This window comes from Andrographis paniculata, unplaced genomic scaffold, assembly GCF_009805555.1.
Source record: "Andrographis paniculata isolate CXL003 unplaced genomic scaffold, ASM980555v1 Contig32END, whole genome shotgun sequence".
Taxonomy (NCBI): Eukaryota; Viridiplantae; Streptophyta; class Magnoliopsida; order Lamiales; family Acanthaceae; genus Andrographis; species Andrographis paniculata.
The window spans coordinates 7764656-7788941 of NW_026137565.1; the positions used below are offsets into that span (position 1 = coordinate 7764656).

At 38.2% G+C, this 24286-nt stretch overlaps 4 protein-coding genes across 11 annotated transcripts; 2 read left to right on the plus strand and 2 right to left on the minus strand.

Moving 5' to 3' along the window:
* Positions 1–10: 10 nt before the first annotated feature.
* On the minus strand, positions 11–5873 carry LOC127247312 (pentatricopeptide repeat-containing protein At3g04760, chloroplastic). Of its 5 annotated transcripts, XM_051269122.1 has the most exons (5): positions 5745–5872; positions 2504–5564; positions 2210–2313; positions 449–634; positions 11–290 (listed from the first exon to the last, which is right to left on the minus strand). In XM_051269122.1, the coding sequence occupies exons 1-2, from the start codon at positions 5767–5769 to the stop codon at positions 3067–3069; spliced, it is 2523 nt and encodes an 840-aa protein (XP_051125079.1). In that variant the 5' UTR covers positions 5770–5872; the 3' UTR covers positions 11–290; positions 449–634; positions 2210–2313; positions 2504–3066. The 5 variants fall into 5 exon arrangements, with proteins under 5 accessions (XP_051125079.1, XP_051125082.1, XP_051125080.1 ...); XM_051269125.1 differs by having other exon boundaries at positions 11–634; positions 2504–5360; positions 5745–5873; XM_051269123.1 differs by having other exon boundaries at positions 11–634; positions 2254–2313.
* Positions 5819–9581, plus strand: LOC127247313 (putative hydrolase C777.06c). Of its 2 annotated transcripts, none has more exons than XM_051269127.1 (10): positions 5819–5997; positions 6499–6634; positions 6931–7058; positions 7200–7347; positions 7437–7542; positions 7909–7967; positions 8359–8394; positions 8483–8592; positions 8880–8941; positions 9019–9581. In XM_051269127.1, exons 1-9 carry the CDS (start codon positions 5819–5821, stop codon positions 8935–8937), a joined length of 960 nt encoding a protein of 319 aa, XP_051125084.1. In that variant the 3' UTR covers positions 8938–8941; positions 9019–9581. The 2 variants fall into 2 exon arrangements, with proteins under 2 accessions (XP_051125084.1, XP_051125083.1); XM_051269126.1 differs by having other exon boundaries at positions 9151–9578.
* A 3311-nt stretch (positions 9582–12892) lies between these two features.
* LOC127247288 (uncharacterized) lies at positions 12893–15948 on the plus strand. The gene is made up of 6 exons (XM_051269085.1): positions 12893–13151; positions 13540–13714; positions 13980–14609; positions 14691–15135; positions 15240–15321; positions 15420–15948. The coding sequence occupies exons 1-6, from the start codon at positions 13122–13124 to the stop codon at positions 15621–15623; spliced, it is 1566 nt and encodes a 521-aa protein (XP_051125042.1). The 5' UTR covers positions 12893–13121; the 3' UTR covers positions 15624–15948.
* Positions 15949–16112: 164 nt separating this feature from the next.
* Positions 16113–21697, minus strand: LOC127247287 (auxin response factor 6). 3 transcript variants are annotated; one of them, XM_051269084.1, is made up of 14 exons: positions 20672–21697; positions 20361–20476; positions 20045–20143; positions 19917–19973; positions 19674–19832; positions 19491–19575; positions 19310–19400; positions 19032–19196; positions 18833–18949; positions 18677–18752; positions 18258–18405; positions 17006–18156; positions 16615–16805; positions 16113–16503 (listed from the first exon to the last, which is right to left on the minus strand). In XM_051269084.1, the coding sequence occupies exons 1-14, from the start codon at positions 20730–20732 to the stop codon at positions 16296–16298; spliced, it is 2724 nt and encodes a 907-aa protein (XP_051125041.1). In that variant the 5' UTR covers positions 20733–21697; the 3' UTR covers positions 16113–16295. The 3 variants fall into 3 exon arrangements, with proteins under 3 accessions (XP_051125041.1, XP_051125040.1, XP_051125039.1); XM_051269083.1 differs by having other exon boundaries at positions 18833–18955; positions 20361–20473; positions 20672–21696; XM_051269082.1 differs by having other exon boundaries at positions 18833–18955; positions 20672–21696.
* Between the last annotated feature and the right edge of the window lie 2589 nt (positions 21698–24286).

Here is a 24286-nt window from a genome sequence, read left to right on the forward strand (position 1 = left end):
TAACTTCTCCGGCGACAAGTTGTCCGTTTGCGGCGGCGGTGCGGCAGAGCGTGTATGAGAGCAGTGATTACAGCTAATTATTAGCCATTTGCATGCGTTTGTTTATACTGCGCCAACAGCATACGTTATGACACATATAATTACCCGGGACTCCAAGGCCCACACCATCCGTGGCCTCGGCCCCACTATCCCCACATCCAGCGGTCCGGATTTAACAAGGACCAAGCTCCAGGGACCCCCACTTCCAAAGCTGCACCTCTTCATCTCATCATCTTTTGACCATATATCATCTATGATGCATTTCCAAATAATAATAATAAATCATTAGTTGAAATTACAAACAATTTAAAAAACATTTTCTTCTTCGTTATAGTATGCTGGCCATAATTAATCACATCACAGAAAATCCGCATATACATAATAAAATTTGAAGCGGGTCCGGGACTACCGCTATAAGCATGGAGTAGTAGAAATTTAGTAACGACGGTTCCTGCTTATCTGGAAAGCTGCTTCTCATTGATTTAGCCCCCTGACCTGATCTGATTTATCATCGTTTTATAAAATAATTAAATAACAAATATGCAGTTGGATAATTTGCGCGTGCCGCCACCACCACCCACTTCAATACGTAAACCTGCTTCAACTTTAAAGGTCAGACCAAAATTGAATAAACTTAATCAATTACAATTAACTGCAGAGGATTAATCAAGAAACATCAACTATGAAGAGATATTTCGTAAACAAACCAAAGGGTGACAATAATAATAACAAAGTCATGTGATAATGTTGGCGTGAGTGATGATGGTTGTAGTTCCTAATCAGCTATAATGGTAGGACTGTAGTGTAGTGTAGTCCATGATGTGTTCTTTTCAATCCATTCAAAATGAAAGTTATTATTATTATTAATGAGAAATGGCAAAACCACTCATTTGATTGTTCATGCTGCCATTCAATGAAGGAAGATAGAAGAGGTATTTTCCTTTTCTCCACTTGGTTTCTGTACTGTGGCTTTTGTATTTGTGTTGTGTGTGGGGGGTGGGGGTGGGGGTGGGGTGCTTCAACATTTAAAAATCAATACAATCATTCAGTAGTTCCACCACCACCAAAAGTAGATCAACAGTTGTTGTCCCTAGTCAGATCAGCCCACAAAGCAATATTAAGGACAATTTGAAAGAATGTTTACAGTGAATACATTCTAATATGAACCAAGTTTGGAGATGTACCATCATCATCGTGGCCATCTGAGACAAAGGAACAAACACTATCTGATGTTATAAACTAATAATTCACCTACTCAGCCTTAGTGTTCCTACATAGAATAGGGAGGGAGAAAAGTAACATCCAATGTGATTTGGAAAGGGTGGATGGGGTTAATGCAGTTTATTGATTCCAGATGACAGTTGTTTGCACACAGCACTTCCACAAAGTTTTTGTCCATTGCATTTGAGTTTATAGCAACACAAATTTGAAAGTTAGTGAAAGAGAAGGCAGAATTGTGAGATTGATCGACGCGTGGGTGCACTCAAGAAAAACAATACATGTGATGCAGTGCAACTCTAAGGCTGTAGGTTTTGTATCCAAATGAATTCGAAAACTAATGAGAATAGAGGGGCTAGAGGTCTATAGCTATGCATTGCAAACAAGAATCAACGTTCAGATTGTTGAAAAGCACTGTATCTAAGGTCCAGATTTGTGACAAACTTGGTCCAGCTTCTAACAAGAGTTTAATCAGAACAACATGCTCTATGCATTGCCACATGCTGTTAACAAATTCAAATCGAAAAAGGAAATATATGCATCTCATGTCATGTGCACAAGGGATAGGAAATGCATGTTTAGTCTACGTCTATGTGGCATCAGGGGGGATCATATGCAATTATCAAGGGAACATGTAACATTCTGCAGAGAATGTGAGGCCATAATTGGTTTCTTATAATCAATCTAATTTATTATGAGAGCATTTTTGTATAGTTTCTAAAACTGTGTTGTTTGTTTCATTTGTAATGCATTGAAACTAAATCCTACGTTTATAGGCAACTTAAACACTCCACTCAGTGGTCAAGAGAAAAAATCTGTGGTGCTTACAGTTTCCAGCAATGCTACACCCACAAGAAAAAAACGCTTCAAGAAACTTTAGAGAAAGTTTGTAAAAGAAATGCCCCACTAAGAGAAGAGAGTAAATAGAATCCTATGCAAGAAATAACCATACCTGTAACCTATGAAAGTTCAGCAATCAGTGAACAATGAACTCACATCTTAGAATACTTTGACATGAACAGAATAACCTTGATTTGTTTCCAGTCAACAACTCAACTGCAATAACAAATGAAATTCAATCAGTAATAAGTTATTGCTAGAATTGATTTCCATGGAGCTATTTACTGTCTCTAGTGAATTTCCTGGAATGCAAATTAAAATCAGAATAACATATCAGAATTCAATACACTAGCATTTTAAGAGAAGATATCCAAGACATTCTTTTGAAGCTAAAACTAGAACTCACTTTTCTAAAGGTGCAATCAGTTTAGTGTCCCCAAGTGTGGTGCGAAAATTCCCTTGTAGATAACAAACCAGGGGAGAGATAAATAAACCAACTAAAGTGTCCCGACCAATAGTAAAGATCCAATTGCCCAGGCTGCACTTATTCTGATGCATGGTCCAAAAAACAAATCCTGCCTCTTCTCAAACTAGAAACCTTCTTAACAGAGATGTCAGCTTGATAATGATAGACATTTTGTTAGGCAACATTGATCTCACACCAAGTTGGTATCAAGTTTTCCTAGGGAATTTCATCTCATATCTAAAAATAGTCAAATCAGCATATTCAAACTTTTCACTGATTCTCATGAAACAGTGAATCAGTGGAGAAACCAATGATACTTTAAAATGAAGCACCATTAAGTTCAATGCATGAGTGTAACTTCCCCAATAAGTTGGCATATCAGTTCATACATTTTGCTTGAGCTGAACTGAATGCTTTGTGTGGTAACAACATTTTCTGCATAGCCTGAACTAAAACAGAAAAGATATGTGAACTAAAAATAGGTAGCACTGATTGCAGGTTAATCATGAAGAACATTCATATCCCACCCGTTCACCCCGAGGAGGAACAGATCCACGCTCAACAAACCGCATTATAAGCTTATCTGCCTCGTCTAATTTCTTCTCTAGAATCAATTTTTTACTTACTTCCTCACACAGCTTTAAGTCAGGAACTAAATTCCGGTTAAACATCCTACAAGCCACTCTATATGATCCAAGAGGATTCCCATTCTTCAGATAACTTCTCATAATAATGTGGCAAGTATTCTTGTCAAATGTAGATGCTTTTCTCAGAACCTTCTCCAAGAGCTCATATGCTTTATCAGTGTGTCTAAAACAGCAGAGCTTTTCGAGGATCTGATTATAAACAGTTTTGCAGTTTTTCCTCAGAAGCATTTTATCCATCAATTTCAACAAATCATCAACTCTTCCATGCTGACAGAAATGGTGGATGAGTGACCGATATGTTACTGGTGTAGGAAGTAAACCACAGTGGAGCATTTTCTTGGTCATTTCTGTAGCCTCACTTATTTTACCATTCCTTCCTAGAGCATCAATAACTACTGTGTATGTTACTTCATCAGGGTGTTTGTTATTCAAATACATGTCATCCAGGACAGAGAGAGCAGCATCCAGATCATCCTTCTGACAGAATCCATGAATTACAGTTGTAAAATTCACAACATTGACAGCACACCCACTTTTCAGGCACTCCTCCATTATTTTTCTTGCTTGATCTGTTCTGCCTGCTTGACAAAGAGACTGAATCAAGAGGTTAATCTCAACAGGAGAAGGATAAAAGCCCTTTCTGATCATTTCCCTCAACATATCACAGGCCTCAAACAGCTTCCCTTCACGGCGGAACCCATGCATAACTACACTGTAAGTTACAGCATTTGGCATCCACCACCCTTCACTCATATTCATCATCTCTCTTGCCTCTGAAGAATTTCCACTCTGACACAGCCCATTTAACAATGCTGTATAGGAGACACAGTTTGGCTTACAACCATGCTTGTACATATGCTGCAGCATTTTTTTAGCTTGATCAACCTCTCCTAGACGGCAAAATCCATCCACAACTGCAGTATAAGTCACAACATCCGGGGTGCATCCTTTCAACAACATTTCCTCAACAATATATTTTGCTCTGTCCATTCTTCCCTCTTGACAAAAGCAGTTTAGTATTGCAGTGTGGCCCATTTTATCGACACAGAACCCTCTTTCTTCTGCTTCATGCAGAAACTTTAGTGCCTCTTCTGCATGGCCATACTTTGAAAGCATATGTATGACAGTATTATAAGTAACTTGATCAGGCAACAACTTATTCTCTCTCCACATCCTCTCAATGACCCCTCTCAATTCATCAATTCTTCCATCTTTGCACAAATATCCCATTACTGTATAGTAGGTAACCTTATCTGGAGAACAACATCTTAGAGGCATTTCAGAGATTACCTTCATTGCTTCTTCAACCTGGTTCCTTTCACAATAACACTTGATCAAGCAGTTATAAGTGATGACATTAGGTTCAATCCCAATTACCTGCATTCTCTGTATAAACCTTAACACCTTCTCCAATCTCTTCCTTTCCACCAAAACATTAAGTGCAGTGTTACATATCAAGATATTAAGCTCAACTCTTGCTCTCTGCAAGAGATTCAATAACTGCATTGCTTTCCTCAAATGTCCTGCCCTACTGAAAGACACCATTGCACAACAAAAATCTTCAGGCCAAATTTCAATCTTCCTCCGCATCATAAGCAGAAGTATACGCTTAGCTCCCTGACACAATTTAGTCTTACCAAGAACATTAAGCATTGCATGATAAACGAGTGGATTGTGCCTGTAACGCCATTGCCTGTCCGCCCAATAGAAGAAATTTAATGCAACTCTTTCATCAGACTGCGATTGGAGTACAGCACAAACTTGGATAGGCTTCAAACTGCGCAACAAGCCCCTTAACTCCCATTCAAGCTTTGGAGTCCATGCTGCCCTTCGATCGACCAACCTACAAATCTCTCTTACCAAGGGATGCCTCAATTCTTCTTCACCCACCTCGATTCTTCTAGGAACCTCACTTCTATGTTTGTTCGAGACACATGAATCCAAAACCCTCAATTCGTCGCCACTGTCTTCCCCACTCTCTTCCATCTCCACTTCCTCTGATTCACCAACCCCCTGGGAACCTTCAACACTACAATGAGAACCGACTCCTCTAATCTCACCGAAGTAACGTTTTCTATCATCCAGACCATCTCTTTCAACCATTGGACCAAGCCTATTGGACGCCAAATCGGGAGCAGAACTGTAGTCATCTGATGACAGCGATGAATAAAAGTAAGAAATAACTCGAAGCCGAGTAAACAAATGTTTGTAAAAGCCACAACTATCGTTGCAAGAGCCTCTATGGAACACAGGAGGTTCCCAGAATCGGCATGTGGTAGCCAAAGTTCTTCTGATTTTGTTTTGTAAGGAGGAATTATAAGGCATTGTCGACGATTTCAAGTAAATTCGAATCCCTGGAATAGGGTGCAAATCTGAATTAGGGTTGTAGGAATTACATTTGGGGAAAAGAAATCCCCACCACCCTTCCTCTCTAATTTTTCGTTTCGTTTTATATTTTTAGTAAACTTACACATATATAGAAATACAGGAGAAATGGAAGGACCCGAGTCCCGACTATATATGTAAGTACTCACATTGTACGTATGGCTTCGTCGGCATCTTGACAGAAGGACGCCCCGCCTCATAATCAGTTAGCTTTGTCTTGAAGATGGCAGCCGTGGCCGAGAACGGCAATGCGGATCCTCGGAAATCGGCCTTGATATTTCTTGGAACTGGATGTTCAAGTGCGGTACCGAACGCGTTGTGCTTGATCCAGCCTTCCGATCCCCCATGTCCTGTCTGCTCCCAATCTTTGATCCTACCACCGGAGAAAAACCCTAATTACAGGTTTCCTATTGACTATTAGGCCTAGGTTTGCTACTTCCTTCGGTAGTTTATCAAGAATTGTTAATAAAATCTGGCGGTGTCAATATGAATACTGTTTCTTGGATTGTTGTTTTGGGAGAAGGTCTAGCGATAACTGTTCTTCTGCAGGAATATCTTTCTTGGATTAGTGGATTTTGTGCGATCTTGCCAGTTTGGATTTACTTAATCTTTACGCATTACTTAATCTCTACACATCACATAAGAATTGCAATTAGTATCTTTGAGTCAAATGACCAGACGTAATATTCTCCCGTTAGCATTTTCTTTCTTCTTGGTTGATCTGAATTGCTCGTTATTTCTGATTTGGTGGGGAATGTATCAAGATTTGTTGGGTAGAATTCCAGTTACATTTTTTTTTTAATACTGATCCTTTATTTCATAGTTCTTGATGCTAATTTGAATTACTTTACTTGGGTTCTTGGATTATTGATTTCTTTTTGCTGATATTTAATGGTATTGTAGGTGCAATACATCCCTCTTAATTGACTATTGCGCCAGTGATGGAAAACATAAATATATTTTGATAGATGTTGGGAAGACGTTTAGGGAGCAAGTACTTCGATGGTTCCCTTTTCATAAAATTCCTCAAGTAGATTCTGTGAGTTCTCTCTACGTGTGACTTGTATTTCTTGAATAGGATATTAAAAATACTACAAAGTAGTCTGATTTACTGAGAAATAAGAAGGGATAGTGGCCCACTTCTATTGTTACAGAAGGTGCAAATTGACCTTTTAAGTTAGTGTTACTTGAGCAAAGATTTCATGATGAATACAACTCCATCTGGGTGATTGATTGTGTAGGAACGAGGAACTTTCTTCCCCTTCTCTGCATATCATCCGCAACTTTATTGTTTTAACCCTTCACCTTATTCACACTGATTATATGCTTTTGCAGATTATATTAACTCATGAACATGCTGATGCTGTTCTTGGGTTGGATGATATACGGGCAGTGCAACCTTTTAGTCCTACAAATGACATTGATCCAACTCCCATCTATCTGAGCCAGCATTCAATGGAGAGGTACTTCACTATTTTTCAAGTTATACATGAACAAATTTTCTAGATAAAATTCTGTTGCTGGAAACTATATTAGGGGATAAAACTAAGATTCAATTTTATTTGTTGTGATTGACATGGTGATTCCCGGGTCATTTTTTATAGTGTCGCAGTTAAATTCCCTTACCTGGCTCAGAAAAAATTGAAGGTAGGCCAGGAAATTAGGCGTGTAGCACAGCTTGACTGGAAAATTATAGAGAATGATAACACAAAGCCATTTGTGGCATCTGGGCTACGCTTTGTTCCACTGCCGGTTAGTTTTATCTTGTTCCTTCTGTGTTTCCAACCAGATACCTTTTGCAACCTTTTTTCTTTTGAAAGTACTTTCGGTGTTCACTCCAGGTCATGCATGGTGAAGATTATGTCTGCCTAGGATTCTTCTTTGGTGAAAGATATAAAGTAGCATACTTGTCAGACATTTCTCGCTTTCTTCCACCAACAGAAACATGTAAGCATTGGCATTTTTCGCTTTCTACCACACTCATGTTTTCCGACCATGTCCGTCGTTGTATAAAGATTGTAGTATTTCATGTTATTCATCAAATATAGACTAGCATGTGTGAAATAAGAACCAGATGCTTCCTCTGTTTCAATGCCTAAAAGATTTATTTCATGATTAAACCATCCCAATCTATTCTTGAAAATTGGTAAGAAAGTTAAGAAGTGGATGATATTGGGCGATGAATGCATTTTAAATGCAGATGAATTATGATTTATCATGATTGAAATATAAAGCATAAATTGACAGTATTTTTGCAAGGTTTGAAGTACCGTTGCTTCTACTGGTTCTGTAAAGGTGGCTCTGTTTTTGCAGTTATTTCAAAGGATGGTGACCAACAATTGGATCTTCTTATTTTGGACACGCTTTATAAGGTGAGTTGCAAGGTTGTCAAGTTTCCTTCTTAACATTATGGTGTTTGATGTCCTCTGATACATTGTTGTTAATCATGGTATAAAAGCATCTTCCTTCTCTTGCTTGATATAACTTATTACAGCATTTCATATATAGAATTAGAACCCTTCTGTACTTCTACTATGGAATGGTTATGCTGAAAGCATTACATTCTTTCTCCTGCGTGAATAAGATTCCTTACTTCCAAAAGTTTGTTGGTATCTTTACTTCTATTTATCATTAAATCCCTTTCGATGAAGCCTTTCATAGTATTACCGGTACCCTATTTTCTATAGTTGCGCACTCCTAGTTTGTTAGTTTGGAGCAAATTATATCCATATGCTTATGCATGTTCTTTCTCGCTAATTGCAGAATGGGTCCCACAACACTCACTTCTGTTTCCCTCAGGTTCGCCTTTGCAGTTTATTCTTGGATATTTTAGTTCAAGACATCAAGGAAATGCAATGTGTAATTTCATCTTTCCTTTTTGCTCCAGACACTTGATGCTGTGAAGAGGATATGCCCAAAGAGAGCACTACTTATTGGAATGACCCATGAGTTTGATCACCACAAAGACAACGAATTTCTCAAGGACTGGTCAGAAAGGTATGGCTTTATGTGTCCTCATTGAAAGACATGTCCACAATGAATCCTAGTGTTTCATGTTTTGTTTGGTCAGTACTGTCCAAGAAAGGAAATTTGAAATATTTGTATGAGACAATTTTTATCAACCAGACCAATAGGAGGAAATGCAATTTGTGTAATTTTATCTTGTCCTTTTTTACCTCAAGTTTCTAGGTGCTCTGATAGGCCACCATTCAAGATTTTAATTGTCTTTCGAAATTTTACACAATATTGAAACCATAAATCCTGTCATTTTCATTTGCTTTCAGAGAAGGAATACCCGTTCAGCTTGCACAGGACGGCCTGCGAGTCCCTGTAGATCTTTGATGAGGTAACATGTGGAATTTAAATGTTGTTCTTGCTCCAGAAAAATTTCTTCCTATTCAAAGATTCTTCTACACTCTACAGTTGCTGTAGCACCCTTTTACATATTGTAAAAGTCCTTCATGGCCATATCGTTTCTCCACTTAAATCAATCTGAATGCTGAAATGAATTGTCGCCTGAAAATCAGTCTGAGATGTTAAAAATGGTTATTGCAGGTATAAGATGAGGTTGCCATACTGAACCTAGACATTATTGCAGGTTCCACTCTGTTCAACAGTTTGATAGAAAACTAACATATTTGAATGGCTAGTGTTGGCTAATATTATTAATAGCTAGTCAAGGAGGAGATTATAAATTCTTGGAATCTTATATACAGACAGAACTGCTTCTGGTTACCTTCAGATATAGAGAGAGAGATATATATATATATATATTATATGTAAGATAATACACTTATAATTGTATCACTGGCCAACATGATCTCTCTCATTGTTGTTTATGCTATTATTGTCTTATGTTTGTTGAACCATTAGTGTTTGTGACATACACAAAGAAATATGTATTTGCCCTAACCTTGATTGTTGGAAATTGTGGTAGGGATTATAATATACTACAAACCAAAGCTTGTGTGATTTTGGTTTTTATTATTATTATTATTTCTTCTCTGGTCTTTATTGTACTTGTTTCTAAAGAGATCCACCTTCCAAGCTGATGGCTACTTGTGAAAAAATAAAGATAAAAGGATAGATGGTTTTAGTTAGAGAATTTGGGCCATCAGCATTTCTGTTGAAGGTTGCCACTGGCTAATGTTTCTTTCCCATTCTTGTTTGAATAAATGCAACCTACTGATCTATTGTTATCTTTAGTGGATTTGATCCTTGATTTCTTACTTAAATTCTTCCAAAAAATGAAAGAAGAGGTAATGAATGAAAAGCAAAATAGGTCCACCAATAATAGAAGAGCAAAAAGTAAACAAATTTTTGAATAGCCAACGATATAATTGTGTGTTCCTCTGGTTCCATGCACAGCACTAATTATGGCATTGGAAGAGAAGGACCGTTTTGCCAATATTTTCAAAATCTGGAAGCAAATGTGACAAATTTGAAATACCCATAATAAGATATCAGAAATGGACAGCCATGCCATCTCAGTCAAACCCTTTGGGAAGAACAGTAATACTTACATAGCATTTAAAAAAAATAAAAATAAAAAAATAATATTACAAAGCATTCTATTACACTCATAAAATTCTCTGCAAATTTATTGATTGATGCAAATACAAGTACAAAGACTTATGTGGACACCAACGACTGTAGGTCCCATGAATAGTGGGAGAAAACAAAATAGACTATTAAGAAATATAAATGCAATTTTCTTCATGTTTTATACACACAAATGTATGTATAAATCAATGCTAACATTGAATATATGTCGTCTGTGTGCAGAAGTAACAGTGCTGGATTCGCGACTGCACTTTTGTCAGCTTCTTTCTCAGTTCGATCCCATTCTTGTTTCAATGGGAAAATAAAAAATAAAAACATGTGGTTGCAGCCCACATTAGCCCATAATTTCCACAATTCACACTGCTGTATTAAAGGTCAAAGATTTGTGGTTGTTTGGAGGAAGCAAATCCCATACAACCCTTTCAACCTACATGGCAATTTAATGTGTGGTCAAACATATTGGCTGTTTGAGGACCCAAATAGAAGATCATGTCATATGCCAATTCCAAAATACAAATTCCAGACTAATCATCATACATAGGAACCCTTTGGAAAGAATGTTTTGGACTCATTCTTCAACTCCTTTTCACTGCTACATAAAAAATGTGAGCTTGCTTAGAGTTTGCAGCTCACATGGAAAAGAAGGATAGTGGGGCAAGGCATGGAACCCTAATTAGCCTAGGGCTTTGGGCCTAATTAGGGGGGTGGTAATTAAGCACTTAAAGTGGATATTGTAAATAATTACTTGGATGTTGTGACAAGTCAGAAAATTTCAGTCTAGGGTTTTGTGCCATGGGAATAGAATTTAGGGTTTTATATATGTGGCCTGCCCCAAGACACTGGTGCATGCATCAACCTGAGCTCAACACATACCCCTCCTCCTCACTCACGTGACCAAGCACGTGTGGTGGCCAGGGCATATTATATAAGATTATTCACTGCATATCATAATAATATACACATTACTTAGTGCATTGATGGGAGGTCTGTATATATACATAGATGAATGTATGGGGCAAAGTGATCACATGGGCTTAATTAAACTTTAATGCTGAATTGCTCATAGATATATCACAATCATTTAGGCATGAAAAGTAGATAATGGCAACCAACCAATACCCAAATTAAAGAATGACACTTTTTGTATAATATACACTTGAATACAATATATACAAGCATAAAAAGTGAAGCTAAATTAGCAAGGGTGTGCATAGGCATTTACACTTTTGCAGTGGTTTAGTCCATAGACACAAAACCCTACTCAATTAATCATTGATTGCCTTTTCTTGCTTCCAAGTTTCCCAAAGCCAAACATACACACACATACATAAATAAATATATATGTGTATATATAGAGAGAGAGAGAGAGAGAGAGGTGTATCTACATGGGCTGTCCTACACTAACCTTAATTATATACATGTCTTTAAATTATACTCATCTAAATCTTGAACGCATAAAGACATCTTTTTTTATAATTCCTCCCCTTTGGCTTAATGGGACTCTGAATTTGTCAAACTTGCTTGGTCTTTAGGGAAGAATTTTGTAACATACATGGCTGTGTGTATAATAATCTCGAGAGAGAGAGAGAGAGAGAGAGAGAGAGAGAGAGAGAGAGAGAGAGAGGGTCTTTTTCATAGTGGGATCAGGTATTGACCAATTGCGTACGTACTTGAGTGGCACCTAGACTGTGCATGCTTCCCATTTCATTAATTTAATTTAAAAATACACCCACAAATACACTCAATCAGATGTGCAGATTTTTAGGGCATAGCCATAGATTAGATCAGGCATAGGGATAGGGATAATAGGATAGGCCATGTCTCTCTCTATGACCAGTATGAATTTCAGTATCCTATTTCCTGATTTCTCTGTCATCCTCAGTCACCATTTACACCAATCATGGGAGTTGGTAATTCTTGCAAGCTCCTTGTATCTCAACTCCAGGTCAATCCACACCGTTCATCTCTCCATAGATGGCGTCGATCAATTCGGGCGTTGAGGTTTCAGGAGCTCTTTCGTAATGAAACCTCTGTTAACAAGCACTGTACACTGCTTGCTTGCAACTTCGTATGTGTCATTATGAATCATAAATTAATATTTTTTAAAATTTATTATATTTTAGTATTTAATTTGTAGAGAGTAGGTAGCTAATTTAAATAAAATTGCGAATTAAATGCTCTTTCTTTGCCTAATATTTTGAATTTTTGCGGAGGGAAAACAACGGCATTCAGTTGATAGCAATAAAATGTGGATTATTACTATATGTATAATTGAGGTAATTATATAATTATGTTCAAAGTTTAAATACAAACGCTATAAAATGAGAGGTTTTGTATATTATGGTCATGTAATAAATATTTTAGGTAAGTTCTGAATGTTTATACTATTTATAATTTATTTTAAAAAATAAATTTTTTATAGTAAATAAAATAATAGAAATAAATGTGGCGGATTTATTATAAATATAAAAAGGGGTGACAATGAATTTATTGGCCAACTAATAGTAATAATTGTCTTTGAGAAATTAAGATTGAATTTTCAGGCACAAATTTATTCCAACAACGTCACTTATTATTGTTGCCATTCTTTTTTTAAATGAAATGGAGATAGGAAGCATTTAGGGGACTTATTTGAGCAAACCCAATTTATCAGGGGCCAAATTGTAAATAAAGAGAATATCAACTATGAATACGAATAATATATATTAATGGCGGACGGTCAACAAATCGGTGAAAACTCTCCCTACTCTCATCATCGTCACCACCTTGTCTTCTTCACCACTCTCTTTCTCTCTCTCTTTGTGATTGAAGATTGAGGAGGCTGTGTAGTGTGCTTGGTGTGTTCAAAACCATTTCGCTTTCAGTGGCTCATTTGGCTTGTTGTTTTGATTTTGTGCGCGCGCGCGTGTGCCTGAAAGGTGGGAACGAGGGAGGTCGAACATAGGTGTAGCGAGGATTTTGTAATGGAGTACGAGAGGATACGCAAAGTTCAGGTTCTTTCTGACTCTTTTTGCGATTATTGCAGTTTCATTATGTTACCGTTCATACATGCATTCGCCTTTTCCTTTTGATGAAGTTCGCTTCTTGTTTTTTTCCCCACTCGTTTGTGTTTTTTGGATTTTAGATGATTTTTGCTATACTCTGTTTGTTCTGTGGCCAATGTTCTCTGTCCCGAAACGTACCTACTCGTTTTCTGACCTGTATTGCTTTTTGAGTCTCTGTTTTCCCTAGAGTAAAAGTCGTTCGAAATGTGATTTGATTTTGGATATCTAATAAGTTTTGGATCCAGGCGAGGAAAGAGTTTTGAGGCATTTTCGGTTGCTAGGTTTTCTGGATTTGGAAAACTAACAGAATAGAATATTTTGCGTTTTGATAACGTAGGCTGGTCTGATATCTCCGAGCAAGCTGAGGATGAAGCTGGTAGGGCCACACCGTCAGAAGAAGAAAGATGGATCGAACTGCAATTCTTCCAGAACATCTCCTGCTAGGCTGGACGATTCCGAGTTTGTTAACAACAGTTTATTGTCATCCACCAATGAGGATTTTAGCGAGGAAGGTTTGATTGCTAATGTACCCTCTTTTGGATTTATCCACTCATGAATCAAAAAAGGAAAAACAAAAGTGAAATTAGGGATTCGAAAGTTTTCTATTGGCTCAAAGTAACTGTTAAATTTTTTTCAATGGTTATACCTAGAAGTTGTTATTCTACACCAAAAACCTCAAAACAGAATTAAAAATGTGTTAGGCGAGCCCTCATGGTTAGATTATAGTATCATGATTGGGATTAACCTCATTGCTGTTCATTCTATTATCTTTTTCAGTCACTTCAAGTTCAGAGGTTCCCACAATTAAGTCTGATGGTACCATCACAAATGCAATTCAAAGTGATGGAAACTTGCTGCAGATAAAGGAACTTCCACCGGGAGAAAATCGAAGGCAGTCAGTGTCAAAGGGTGAAAGCAGTAATTCTAGTTCAGTTCACCCAGTCCGGGCGTGTGAGGATGAAAATCTTGATTATGATAGCACATCAAGCTTTGAGTTCCACAAAGGGGAGAGATCACTGCACCATTCCGGGACAAGATGCTTCTCTAGAGCAATGTCGTCGAAATGGAATGATGCAGAGAAGTGGATTATGAACAGACAGAATATGCACCCCAACATTTCCAAGAAGAACAATCTCCAAAATCATATGAGTAGATCATCTGCCGCGGCAATTTTAGTGAGGGTTGCCCCAGAGTTTATTACTGGCTCTGAAAACAAACCATCAGGCAAGAGGGTTGAGTTTTGCCAGTCGCCATCACAGCAAGGTTTCTCAAAATTTGCCTTCACTTCCAATGAAGCTGCGACAGTTACAGGCCAAAAGAATGGACCTAGCTCGTTGATTGATATGTGCCATGAAAGTAAGGATTTTCAAGAGATCGACACTCCAGCTATGACAGAAGAAACCTCAGGTGAGTGCCATTAGCTTCCATTGTGATATAACTCGGAGTTGTTTACCTTTCTTCCTAACCACTGCTTGCCTCATTGACTAGGTAATAATCCAGGAGCTCCTGCCATTCGATCAGTGTCTATGAGAGACACTGGAACAGAAATGACTCCAATTCCAAGTCAAGAGCCTTCCAGGAGTGCTACTCCTCTTAGTGCAACAAGTCCACTCCGCACCCCAACTCCTTCCATGCCATCCACTCCTCGGATAAGAGATCCAACACCCACGCCAATCAGACCCTCCAGTGAATCTGTTCCATATTTGTTTGAGAATGGGAAGAAAGAATTGTCCGAGCAAGAACTGAAGCTTAAAACCAGGAAAGAGATTGTTGCACTCGGCGTCCGACTTGGTAAAACAAATATTGCAGCATGGGCAAGCAAGGATGAGAAAGAAAGAGGTATTGAAGACTTGGGCAGAAACAGCGAGCATATCGACTACGAGAGACGAGCTGCTGTGTGGGAAGAAGCTGAGAAGTCAAAACATGCTGCAAGGTTCCTTTTATAAGTCAATACTAATAGTTCATTTCAGGACATTCTTTGAGCATGTTCGAAAATGCCTTCAAATTCCCCTACTGACTGAAACCACACACTGCCAGGTTTAAACGAGAAGAATTGAAGATTCAAGCGTGGGAGAGTAGGCAGAGAGCAAAACTTGAAGCCGAAGTGAGGAAAATGGAGGTATCCAAACTGCAGAGAACCTCATAAGAGCCTCCCCTGCAATCCTTAAGTGTAATCAACTGTAAATGATATTGCTTGCGTTTTTTCATTTTTCGCAGGCCCGAATTGAGCAAACAAGAGCACATGCTCAAGCAATGATGATCAAGAGGGTGGCATTGGCGAGGCAGAAGGCCGATGAAAAGCGAGCTAAGACCGAAGCTAAAAAAATTCAACAGGCCGAGAAGACAGCAGCACAAGCAGAATACATCCGCCAAACCGGGCGAATCCCGACGTCTCCTTTTCTCTGCTGCAGTTGGTCATAATCAGACAAGGTATTTTAGCCCAGCTCTCCGTTGGAACATAGTTTGAGTCAAACCGGCAATTCTTGTGATCAATGTATCTATTACCAATCATAAATTCCAAGCACACATTTCTTTTACATCCTGTATGATGAGGTATGATGGCTTATTGCATCTCTTGTAAATCTGGTGCACATCAAACTTTGTTTTAACACTGGTTTCAAATTTTGCCACAAAGCCCTGCCAAGACAAACAGAAATTATTGGAGGTTCAATTCCCCACAAGGCTTGGCAGTGTGGTAGTATATGGTAAAACCTGCCATGTTTGCAGTATGATACAGTACCAAAATATTCCTTGCATACAGGCGAAAGACTGCCATGATTATGAACACTGTAGATTCCAATATTCAAATTTCAAGAGGATTCAAATAGACAGACGACAGAAACTAGTTATTACGCAGGCAGATAGATACTAGCGCCTTTGTTACAATTAAAAGTAGCACTAGAGCAGATAGATGCCCAAAGTCTGAATTTACTAAAACTGTAAAGCAGTAGTACAGAAGCTATATAAAAAGCTTCAGCTAAAAACAGCAATTTTCTTCCCTAATTATTAATATTATTATTATTAATATTATTAAGGTTGGGTACTTATACTATTCCACTTACATTGCAGATACATGATTTCAAAACCTCCGGTTCAAAAATCCAGAGTCCCAACAGATGGTATTCCGGCACTCATTTTCCTGGCTGCCTCCTGTCGGTTGGCATACCCGTCACAACTTCCATTTGGAACAGCCAACTTTTGGAGAGGAACTGAATTCAGAAGATCGAGCCCCGGCTCTCCCATCTCCTGAACCTCCTCGGGTGACAGAATCTTTATGCACCACACGCTGTTCACAAACTCCCTGAAAGTTCAAATGGAGGATGCTTTGTTATAAGGAATTACAGTTTACTAAATCAGGAAGCCATGAATACAGTTTTTTCCATAGTGAAATTTGGTTATGTTGAGAACTTACTGCCAGGGGTCATCCCCCAGAAGTAGAACATCATTTTCTCGATCAACAAATACAAGCTGCCAGCCTGATCTCAAGGAGTCTTCCAATTGGCCTTCAAGGCCAAACATCTGAGCAAGCTCACTGCGCAGCTCGTTGTAGCTGCTAAACTTCGTGATATCAATTGACCGTCCAAAGGACCCCAACTTGTGTACCTGATTATAGTAACAATATATATCAGCAACATTGACCCGAAATCCAACTAGTCACTCACAATGCAGAGACAGAAGTACTCTACAACGTTAACAGAATAAAATAGCCGTCTAGTGGCCAGTCAGACGACTGCCCAATTAAGATGAGTATAGATCATGCTTCAAAAAAATGTGCACATGTCACATAATTAAGTACGCGTTACCTTAACAAAGGCTCGGTCAGGTGGATTTCCATGTCCTAGATTGTCAGAAGACAGCAGAAAGCCTGACTCATCGATACAACTGCTTGAAGTCATGGTAGGATTGAGTGAATAATCAGCACCAGATGTACTCATGTAGCTGGAAGAGGCAAAAGCTGCAGGTGCATTATCACAACCACCGCCAATCCCTTTAAGGTTTGACAAGCCATTCTGAATAAGCAGAGACGACGAATCTATGTTAACCCCAAACAGAGAATGGTTCTGTGGATCATTAGTTCCTTCTTGTTCAATCAAGCAGTCTCGGCTAGGAAATGGGGGCAAAGAGACCGGACAGTTTGTCACATTTGTGTTAGAGGGTCCAAACTGATCAATCTGTGGTGAAATTGTTTGTGCTCCGCTGACTCCGGAAAAGAGAGGGTCAAGAGCAACCCTCTTTGTTGGCCAGCCACTAGAAGACAATGAGTTGCTTGGTCTGGGCACATTGAGAAGGCTGGAAGTGTCGTCCTGGGTAACAGAGCCCATGAGACTGTGCAGCGGCGAACTATTAGCATTCACTGCAATGGGTTTGCCATTTGACTCTGACAAGTTCTGAAGCACATTGGAGACGGGCTGCATTGTCAGAGATGAGGCCTGAGAGTTCAGGGGCATGTGCGAGAGCATAGGTGTGACAGAGGAAGCTTGCTGCGGATCAATAGAATGTTGATGTTGTTGCATTGGAATAGACTGCTGATGCTGCTGTTGGATCTGTATATTATTGAATGAGTTTTGATGGAGCAGTTGCGGCTGAAGGTTGGCATGCATCTGTGGGGATGATCCAGGAAGATTTTGAAGAAAGGGAGCTGAAGACTGAGAATGCTGTAGCATCTGGGACTGTAGCACACCAGCAGGCCTGCTCCCAACTGCTTGTGGTTGCTGGAATTGCATCATCAATGGTAGGACCTGTTTAGAAGGATCCATGACCCTCATGTCCTGGATTGCAGCAGCAGCCATAGCTTGATAAATATCACTTTGCATGCCAAGAAGAGGTGTGTCAAGCCTCGGTTGCATCCAGGGATTGAACCCCATGCCTTGGTTGAGAAATTGCATTCCTCGATCACCATTCCCACGAAGCCACATGAAGGATGAATTCAAACCCATATCATCCGGTTTCATCCCTGGATAAACGGACAATACAAGTTACAGAAAACACATACATTATGCGTGCATCAAATGAGAAAATGAAATAATGGTGAGAAAACATAAGTTGAACTCATACCAGAGAACGAGGGGAGACCATGTGGCCACGGGCGTTTAAGCCTAAGAGGAAATGGTGAAGGATACATGGGAAATGTTGTTAAAGGCTCGATTTCCCAAAGAGACACTCTTGGCTGCCTCTCCCCAGCAGTAGATTCATCCCAGCCAACCTGTGCATGAAAGTAAATAATTTAAATACAATTTACAAATAACTATAGAATTGCAAATGAAGCCAGGTCATAAACAAAATTGATCAAAGCTGAAAAAACGTAACTATAAGAAAATAAAAATATATAATTTGTTTTAAGACATTCCATTTCGAAAACAAAATCAATAAACTTCTATGTTAAATCTTTGTAAGCAGGTTTGGCACAAGGATCTGATGCACATGCAGCTAAATGTATCTAGACTCATTTAGGAAATTTTGAATGAATAGCATACCTTGACAGAACGCCAATGTGAATTTGGCCACCTAACAGCATCCAAGTCACTTATGCCAGTAATTGTGCCCATATAGCTGTAGTCAAGCACGTATTAGAGAACTCAATAAAAAGATGGAACTTTTATAATAGAAACTACAATCAATGTCAAACCCACCGACGAACACTGGATTCTTCAGTTTCAAACAGCATCCGAAAGCGCATGCCAATAGATACTCGGGTGTGGTATACAGCCTTCACATATTTGGCCAGAGGTATAACAAACTCAGAGGGACTGGCCCTGAATATTGAAAATTTTGTTAAATATATGTGAGATATTGGATTATTGGGTACAACTTTTGTGGATGGTAGCATACCTGGGATTATAAAATATTGTGAATCGGCTATTTGTTGCAGCTGCATGAGCAGCAGCAGCAAGAAGGCCAAGGTGCATGCTATCACTTGACAAAACTGACGAAGGCATTACGGTTTGTGGCCTGGTCGCACGCCGTATGCCAAGAAGTAATTGGTTCTTATCGTTCCTGATTAATGCAAAGTAAATCAGTCCATAGAATTGTTACATGCTGCAGAAATAGAAAATCTCAAAGGGTTGACAGCTGACAACAAATACCAGATCAATCGATAAGAGCCTTACCATATGAAAAGGACTGAGTCACCTGCAACAAGTCGTTTTGCACTCACAAAAACACTCCAGCCTGTTGTCAAAAGATGTCGCTTTGGCTGACCTGTAATATGCATAAGAAATATTAAAACACCTATTAAACACATCTTCCTTACTATCCACAATTCGCATTTTCAAATAATATCTAACTCACCTCGAAATATATGTCTAAATTTCCACTCATTGTTGTGAAGATCCCTTGCAATCAACTCCTGAGCCGGAGGTTGCTGTGAGAAGTCCTGCACACTCAAACATATATAATATAATCGTTCAGAAACCAGACAGAAGAAAGATATATGTGATATTCTTTCTAGTGACAACTGCCGAAGAGATTTACCAATGGTGGAAACACTTTCTCAGCTGCTCTGCGCGGGACTGAAAATCCACCATGTGTGCTTGTATCGCTGGCCGTTAAAGTTTTGCAGAAGTAGTTAGTTGGTTGTTTGCTCGGGGCACCCAAGTCTGCTGGGAGGAAAGAAATCTCCTTCTGCTCTTGCTGCAGAAAACGCAAAAAAGGCTTCAGCAGTGAAATAATCATCAAGAAAGGACATTGCAATGAAATAAAAATTGAGCAACATACCGGACTCAATGGTTGCAAAGTCATTTGAGCATATACTTCATCTGTCTCTATGTCAGCCTGATCACACAAATGATAAGCTTGAGGAAGGTGTAATATGAATGAAAACCTAAAACTTCAGAACTACTTACATGCATAGTCACGTTATGAAGCTGGCAAATCAGCTGTGGAAGTAAGCTAGGGTAATTTGGTGTCTGAGCATCAACTTCCTTATTAGTAGATGCAGCAACCTGCGCCAAGTGCAGTAAGAATGGACTGATGAGCGAACTTAAGTAAGAGAAATGAATGCTTTTCAGGAATGGATTGGGCAATACTTTTCAGGGCTCATAAAAGTTAGTCTTCTTTTACCATATCAAAGTGAAAGCGAGCTTTTTCAAAGAAAAAGAATATATATTCATCAATTAACATATTGTATGAACAAGATTAGAGGATGATACGAAAGTAAACCTGCTCGCTGTGGCCTTGAGGAAAATAGACGACATGGCTTCCAATACAAGGTAGAGAAACAAGGGGACCAGCACAGGCATGCCAAAGTTCAGAATTCAGGCAGTTCTTATCTCCTGCTGGTGAAAATTTAAGAGAATATCAATTCTAAGAAAGTCTGGTATAAACTGAAGAATAGGCCATAAATCCCAAATCATTTCCCTGCTGCTAACCAATGCTATACAAGCTTTCCAAATCACAAAGTATATATATAGAAATATATACATAATATATAATATACTATTATCATTACAAAAGAAAGCAAGAAATTTTACCTTCAGGAGACTGGTGATTCAGGCAAGCCGAGTTGAGTTTCATTTTGGCAGGTTCAAACATTACGATAGCTTTAGGGTTGGACTGGACCAGCAAAGACAACACTAGTAACTACAAACTATCCAAAATACAAAGAACCTCAATGCTTTAAACCAATTAAATGACTGCAACTTCCTCAATACCCCAAAATAGCATAACACCTGAGCTTTATCCTCAGAATAATCCGCCAAAAATTCCACGCATGACGTGACTTTGGCTGATATCCTCTTCTCCCTCCACCAATTCAGCACGCACTCTAGATACGGAAGTTGGAAGAAATACAAATGATAGACGCTTTCACATGAGACCTATTACACTACAAAACCAAAAGCTCCCCGCAATCCTGCTCAACCAAAACCTATTCCACTGCAAACCGCAACAAATTTCAGCTTCATCACTTGGTGTTGATCATCCGCACAAGTGCCCCAAACGCAGAAAGTTGCAAGCTAAAAACGAGAAGAGCAGAAATTCACCAGCTAAAGCTTTCCTACCTCTTATAGATCTCAGTACGCCACAAACTAACTCACACTCGAAATAAATTCCTGTCCAAAGCTTTCAGCACTTCAATTCTTCACAAAATAAAACCAATAATTCCCCAATAACCGCTTCGCCTCAAAACAAAGTACAGAAAACCCCCATTTTCGGCTGCAGCAGCACGAACAGTCCTCAATTCCACCAACAAATTTCCGCCCAAGGCTAGTATTATTCCCTCCACCGATGCATGCGCGGACGCCTTCCACTGAGCACAGGTACACACGCATACAGTTTCCCTATCTTATATACGTATACATACATATATATATATATAACACGAAAAAAAAGTGCTAGCCCGTAGTGGAAATGGTGGAACTGAGATACTACACGGATTTTGCTCTGCTTCACACCCCACAATCTACGAACTTTTACCCCTCGCTCTCTCTCTCTCTCTCTCTCGTTCTCGAATCAGTCAATATTGAACACTACCTTTTCCACCTTCTCAGATGTCATATTTTATTCAAGCTCTGGTAGAGTGACTGTGTCAGATTTTCTTTTAGAATTGTTTAATTTAATTAATTATTTATTATATCAAATCCGCTGCCCGAGGGTGCAATGGACCAATGCAATAATCGTGCAATGACTGTTGTACCCTTGCCACTTCCTTGTCCTTTAAATTGGGTCCGTGGGCCCATGCGTAAATTGACGCCGAGCTAAGTGGGCCTCACTGGACTACGACATCTGGTTTATGGTCCACTCATTCATTCCCCAGCCCAACTTTCAATTATAATAACAATATATTCATTTTTTAAAATAATATTAATAATAATAGTTGTTACTATAATTAATTTTGCAATTCTTTTGGTAATTAAAACTTTGGATAAGCTTAAAGTTGCTGATATTTCTAGTTCTTCCTCGCACAGTTCTACTGTTAGATGATTTGAAAGAATGGGTTATTAAATAATGAGATTGGGAATTTATTTTTGTTTTTTTATTGCTATTGAGTGTTGAGTGTCACAATACCTCGAAATATATGGTAGACTAGACAGATGTGTTGAACTATCATACATTTGTATAGTTTTCAGTAATACTTTTTTAAGTTTTTATAAATAAGTAGAATTATTTTCATATATATATATATATGAAATCTTGCTGCAGGGTCATATCATAATAAATGATACACATGCACTGTTGGTGGAAATTTTTATAATAAACCACTAAGATTATTCCATATATATATGTGCCATTAATTATACCCAACCCTACCATATATACATTGCAATTTATTATTAGTGACTAGACATGCTATATATATATATATTTATATGAAATGAAATATGGGAGTAATTAATTACATTGAACTCGACAAATATACCAGCTAGAACATATAATATATATATATATATAGAGAGAGAGAGAGAGAGAGAGAGAGAGAGAACCAAACTTATAATTAACTTACCTTGGTGATCATTTATAATTTTGATATGATGGAAGGATTTACATAATCCACGTGCACAACTTCCCTGTAAAGATAGACAAATAGATCATCATCCACTGCTGCTGCCACGACTAAGACTATTCATAATTTGATAATAATATAGTATTTTTTTAAAAAAAAAAAAAAAGAAGATAAAAAGATATATAAGTGCATGCATATATGCTGCTGATTTTCAAATAAAGTTATGTAACAGTAAGTAGAGTGAGTTTGTGAACACATATACTATTACTTTAGGAATCCGTAGGCTTCAATCAATTATACATATGTATATGTGTGTGTGTGTGTGTGTGTGTGTGTGTGCATGCATGAGAGAACGAACCCAAATGAATAAATATGGATCGGACCGGACAAGATGACCCATACATGATGTGGACAATGACGACTGGACCAGCTGGAGCCTAGAGCTAGCCACCCAATAATAATAATGAAAAACAATTCTTATTACAGTCATGTACGTGCAGATATGCATGCCTCAGCTGCAGGTACAACTCCTCCTAAAAATTAACGTTATCCATCCTCCATGCTTTGCTGGAAACTAACTACTTGGGAGAGCCTTTGAGTTTTCTAGTACCTTGTCCGTACATGCTAGGTCTCTCTCTCTCTCTCTCTCTCTCTCTAGATGTATACATATGGATGGACCACAGACACACCTAGTCATTGATTAACCTAGTATCATAATTGACTCATTATCCTCCCTCCCACTCCCACTCCCACTCCCAGCACCTAGTTTCTTCTTCTTCTTCTTAAATAAAGGGTTTTGGGGATTCTTCTTTTTTCTTTTTAATTACAAAAAATTATTAAAAAATAAATAAATAAAATTGAAATAGCTAATTTGGTCCGTTGGATTGATTATATATGGATTAATTAATTAATCAATCAAGAAAGCAGCAGCAGCAGGTGCAGCTAGTAGGCGGGATTCCTTCCATTCCATTACATGCACCAAAAGGCTGGTTAACCTTTTACCTGTTTGTCGGCTTGCTTCGTTTTAATTGTTAGAAAAACAATAACAATAACAATCACACCAACATATATATATATATGTACACGTGTGGATGTGTATATATGTCTGCTATTTACACATTACGTATATATATGTATCGTAGCCCGCAATTGATTTCAACATTTTCGTGCCTCGCTCAGCCAGTCGACCATATTAATAGTAAGTTCGAACTCAACACAGACAGACAGACACATGCCATATAAAATTAAATTGAATTAAATTAAATTAAAACGAAATTAGTCAATTAGTGCGGACAGTGGACAACAAAAGCTGGACTAAGACGTGCAGCTCACCTCCTAGATCTGTGGGTCCCGCAAAAATTCTGCTAAATCTACATTTTTCACTATGCTTCTGACTCCGACATGTGTCTATATCTCTGTGTAGTAATATTACTCATTCCATCCTATGTATATTATCCTAGATTTTTTTTTGAAAAATAATTACAAATTTTAATTTTATTTTAAATTTTTAAATTTTTTTAATTTTAATTAAACTAATTAATTATCTTAATCTTAATTTATAATTATTTATATTATCGGATAATTATTTTCACTAATACATTCTTAATTATCTACTAATTACACCCCTTCTAAAATACAATGTATA